The 5155-nt window shown below is 43.1% G+C and overlaps 1 protein-coding gene across 1 annotated transcript in view; it reads right to left on the bottom strand.

Moving 5' to 3' along the window:
- Lpl (lipoprotein lipase) overlaps positions 1 to 5155 on the bottom strand; it is a 27864-nt gene that overhangs the window by 16949 nt on the left and 5760 nt on the right. The window contains exon 2 of the mRNA XM_013355065.2: positions 591 to 751. Coding sequence (XP_013210519.1) covers positions 591 to 751 — 161 coding nt within the window. The remainder of the gene's footprint in view (positions 1 to 590; positions 752 to 5155) is intronic.

The raw sequence follows: 5155 nt of genomic DNA, 5'->3' as shown, positions 1-5155 counted from the left end.
CTGAGCTCTCAAGGTCCCAATGAGGAGCAGAAGGAGGGAGAACATGAGCAACGAAGTCGGGACCACGAGGGGTGCACCCACCCATTGAGACAGCTTGCTTTTTGAGATGGGGATCTCAATCTAGCGTTCACCCAATTAGGCTCACTTGCCAGTGAGCCCCAAGGATCTCTCTGTTTCTGCCTCCCTGAAATTGTACGAGTGTGACTCTGTGCCCTGCTTTTTATTTACTGACTTTTTAGGTGGTGGAATAGAACTCAGGTCCTGTGCTCGCAAGACAAATGCTTTATAGACGGAACTATCCTCCTAAGGCTTTTTCCCAGCCTTCTCCCATGACAACCTCCTGATAAACATCTTCTTCCCACCTCCACAGAGGATTCAAGGGCCCCAGCCAGGCACTGTGCTGAACCAAAGGTGGGAGTCAGCCAGGGGAAAAGTTTATGAACCTGGCTCGGACTGTAGGGACGAACTTGAACCAAGATTGCCTCAACTCACACTCAGAACAAAGCTGTCAGAGAACAGACAGATACAGGTCATGGGCTTCCAAGAACTGGGATCTGCTTGACCTTGACCCCCTCTGCAACCACTCTTACCGTCCAGCCGTGGATCACCACGAAGGTCTTGCTGCTGTGGTTGAAGTGGCAGTTGGACACAGATTCTGCTACTCCAGGAATGAGGTGACAATTGTCCTCAGCTGTGTCTTCAGGGGTCCTTAGGGCGAATTTACTTTCGATGTCTTTAAAGTCTCCTCTGGCTACAGGAAAAGAAGTTAGAGAGATGACTCGTGGTTGGGTGTTACGTTGCTTTACTTGGGACTTAAAGGTTTTAGGTTCACAAACAGCCAATGACAACAATGCCCTTGATTTTTCTAGAGGATATTTTCAAAAAATGAACACGGGTCCGTGCTCATGTGGTGGGAGTGGTGACCTGCTGTAGGAAGACCTGCAGCTTGTAAGTACCCGCCTACAGGGTGTGGCCTCTTATACTATATACGCAGATACAAAATCTGCATCCATTCCTTTTTTCCTTTCTTCTTTCGGCTGGCTGCTCGTTTGGATTGCGGGATTTAATTGGTCAAGCAGAGAATTCTGATTTGTGAGTTTACCCCTAAATAAATATCTATTTCTCCATTCTGAGCTAGTGTGGGATTTCTTTTAAGTGTCCATTCACTGCTTCAACTGGCAGGTTCCCCGCGACAGTGACCTGTTGATGTCCAGCCTCACAAGGCAGAGGAGAGGTCTTCAGAGCAAGCGGCAGTAATAACCATATCAGTGAGCTCTGGGTTTGATTGTAAGACCCCGCCTCAAAGAATAAGGTGAAAGAACAGCCAAGAATAACACCCTCCATCGACCTCAGGCCTTCATATTCACATGCACACATGCGCATTTGAGCATATGGAAGCATCAGACACTCAACACACACACACACGTAAATAATATTTTTAAAAGATGCTGGGCAATGGTGGTGCATGCTTTAATCCCAGCACTCGGAAGGCAGAAGCAGGCAAATCTCTGTGATTTCAAGGCCAGCCTGGTTGATCTACAAGAGCTAGTTCCAGGACAGGCTCTAAAACTATAGAGAAACCCTGTCTCAAAAACCAATATATACATATATATTTACATATATATGTATATATTATATATTTTTTTTAAAAAAAGAGAGAATGTGGATTGCAAGAGAATGACTGATGTCCCAGTAGTGATGAAGAGGACAGAGATGACCTTAACTGTGAGTTAGGCACTCTGTGACTGCCAGCCTTTTCTTCAGCCCACATCCAGTTAGGGAGTATGTGGAGATGCGTTTAATTCACACAAGTGAGCTACTGTGTGGAAATTCCTTCTTTTCATCTTGTCTCAAGTGACTTGCCCAAGATGGGAAAGAGAGAGTAGACTAGCACCCAGGACTTCAAGTTCAAGGTCCATGATTGTGGAGGTACCTGTCCTTGTGTGGCACAGTTCTCATTATGCTGTGAGCTATTCTGCTTTCTTTAAATATCTGGCGACAACACAATCATAACATAACATTGAGACTCATTGGAACCTGGAACTCAGAACCTATAGCAACACAGTTAGAATCATCTGAAGAAGGGACTCCCCCCATCAGAATTTTAAAAGATCAAAAGTTGAGAGCCTAAGTAAACCTTTCCCTTCCTAATGGCAACATGAGCTGTCTCAAGCCATTTCAAGAGTGCGGAACATTCAAAGACACCATGGCATGTGTGAGTCATGGTCAATATGTTGCCTAGGTAGGTAGCTTTCCTCTTCCTTTTATCCTTAAAATCTTTCACACAGAGTCAAACCTTTTAAAATTACAGCAAATCTTAGCTGGGTGGTGGCAGGGCACATTTTTAATTCTAGCACTTGGGACTTGGGAGGCAGAGTCAGGTGGATCTCTGAGTTCAAGGCCAGCTCATTTAAAACTGTAATGTATAATTAGGAAATATAGGTTATTAGAGAGAGTCATCTTTATAAATATTGGAACTGTAATTCTTGCTTGATAACTGTTTCATTATATATAATTTTACTATGTTAAAGCCTTCCTTTTTGTTTAAGCAGAAAAGGGGAAATGGTGTAGAAGGTTCTTCTGTCTTTGTGTTGCTTTCATTGGTTAATAAAGAAACAGCTTTGGGACTGTTGATAGGGCAGAACTTAGGTAGGCAGGGAAGACAGAGCTGAATGCTAAAAGAAGGGCGGAGTCGGAGATATACCATGGATTCACCAGAGACAGATGCTGGGAATTTTACCTGGTAAGCCACTGCCACACGGCTATACACAGATTAATAGAAATGGGTTAAATTAAGATGTAAGAATTAGCCAATAAGAAACTAGAGCTAATGGGCCAAGCAGTGATTTAATTAATACAGTTTCTGTGTGTTTATTTCAGGGCTAAGCTAGCCAGGCAGCTGGGACGAACAAGCAGCCCCTCCTTACAACAGTTTCAAAATGTCATTATTTTTTTCTACTGTGTAGTACTCCATTGTGTAAATGTACCATATTTTCCTTATCCATTCTTCAGTTGAGGGGCATTTAGGTTTTTTCCAGGTTCTGGCTATGACAAAAAATGCTGCTAGGAACATAGTTGAGCACATGTCCTTGTGGTATGACTTAGCTTCCTTTGGGTATATACCCAAAAGTGGTATTATTGGGTCTTGAGGAAGGTTGTTTCCTAATTTTCTGTGAAATCACCTTACTGATTTCCAAAGGGGCTGTACCAGTTTGCATTCCCATCAGCAATGCAGAAGTGTTCCCTTTTCCCCACAACCTCTACAGCATAAGTTGTCATCAGTGTTTTTGATCTTGGCCATTATTACAAGTTTAAGATGGAATCTCAGAGTAGTTTTGATTTCTCTCATGTCTAAGGATGTTGCTGTTCCCTTTTTATTTATGTATTTATTTATTTATTATGTATACAATATTCTGTCTGTGTATGTGTCCGCAGGCTAGAAGAGGGCACCAGACCTCATTACAGATGGTTGTGAGCCACCATGTGGTTGCTGGGAATTGAACTCATGACCTTTGGAAGAGCAGGCAATGCTCTTAACCACTGAGCCATCTCTCCAGCCCCTGCTGTTCCCTTTTTACAACTAAACCTTTGAAACCTTTCATTTCAAGCTGACATTTCAGAAATCAAGGCGTGAAGGAAAGCAAGAAGGACACACCAAGACTGGCAGTACAGTCATTGAAATTGGGCTCGTCATGCGATTATCTGGGGGCTGGAAGCATTTCCCTTTCTAGATATTATTATTCAATGCTGTGGTTAGTTGCCGAGTGATTCAACACCAGCAGTAACTCAAGCATACATGTGCACACCCACAGCCAATCTCGTCTACCTAATGCACAGAAGATATTTCTTAACGATTGAATTGCTAGAGAGAAATGAGTTTCGCAACAGTTGTGAGACTTTATCCAGCTAGGGAGCTTTGCTAAACCCCTGATCTTTAAAGCTCTTAGGAACTCACAGAGTCCATCCTGCTACCAAGAATATGTGCTTCTTCTTCCCTAACTGGAAAACACTGCTAACCTTGCCAGTTGGTGAAAAAGAATATTATATGTGTTTAACCTAATTGATCTGATTCTGCCCAAGAAGTTGCTTTATCTTATAAAGCATTTTAGGAAGAAAGAAGTAAACTAGCCTCACTTGATTCCACCTCTTTCTACCTCAATAGCTCTTCCTCCCCTTCAACAATCTGGCTTTGCCAATTTTATTCCACTATGTTTATATCCAGTGTGTGTCACACGCATGCATAGAGCAGCACATGTTTACCTGTTAAACAGGGAGAGTCAGTTCTCTTTTTCTTCCATGGGGGATCTAGGGCTCAAACTCAAGCGGTTGGCTTGGCCTATGGCCTTAGTCTGTTCCGCCGTCCTGATTATCAGTGCTTCTCAAGCAGAAGTCACTGAACAGCCCAGAAGACAAGCTTCCTCAATGCCCATCTTTGCATTGTCACATCAGAAGAGGACTTGAACAGCTCCTCAAATGCCGCTCTCTGTGGTCTCCTTTACCTAGAAATGGGCAGTTTAGTGGTCCTGGTATTGCTCCTTACTTTGAAATGGCCATGGTATTTTTGAAATTATTAAGGATGACTTTGTACATTTTCACGAGAAAAAAAAATCTGTTTAATGTCAAGATGCCTATCCAAGGCTCAGAGTGGATTCCACACAACCGGCATATCCACTGGATCCATTGCTGATTTAGAGAAAATAAACAATCAGGAACTCTCATACATCATCACGTAGATTGCTCGTGGGAACTTTCATTTTACTTTTAATGGAAGAATTGTGTGTGTGTGTGTGTGTGTGTGTGTGTGTGTGCTTGCGTGTCTCTATGTGTGTGTGTGTATGACATTTTCACATGAAGACGTTGCTGCTTACTGAGTGCCACAATAGTGTCAGTTCTATGTTCGCTACACAGTCACAAACAAGTCTTTCTACTGCTTAGCCTACACATAGGACTTTTTCATATTGTTAGTATCTGCTGCTCTTGAACAGTGTCTCAGTATCCTAAAGATCAAAGTGCCTCCCACCCTCTGTGGTCCCCGAAGCATCAGTGGAGAAGAGCATGTGAGACAGGTAAGAAGATGGACTCCAGGTAAGAGGATGGACTCCAGGTAAGAGGATGGACTCCAGGTAAGAGGATGGACTCCAGGTAAGAGGATGGA

Source organism: Microtus ochrogaster, unplaced genomic scaffold, assembly GCF_000317375.1.
Source record: "Microtus ochrogaster isolate Prairie Vole_2 unplaced genomic scaffold, MicOch1.0 UNK89, whole genome shotgun sequence".
In the NCBI taxonomy this organism is placed as follows: Eukaryota; Metazoa; Chordata; class Mammalia; order Rodentia; family Cricetidae; genus Microtus; species Microtus ochrogaster.
The sequence above is the reverse complement of the archived record's forward strand: the minus strand, read 5'-3'. Positions and strand labels throughout refer to the sequence as shown.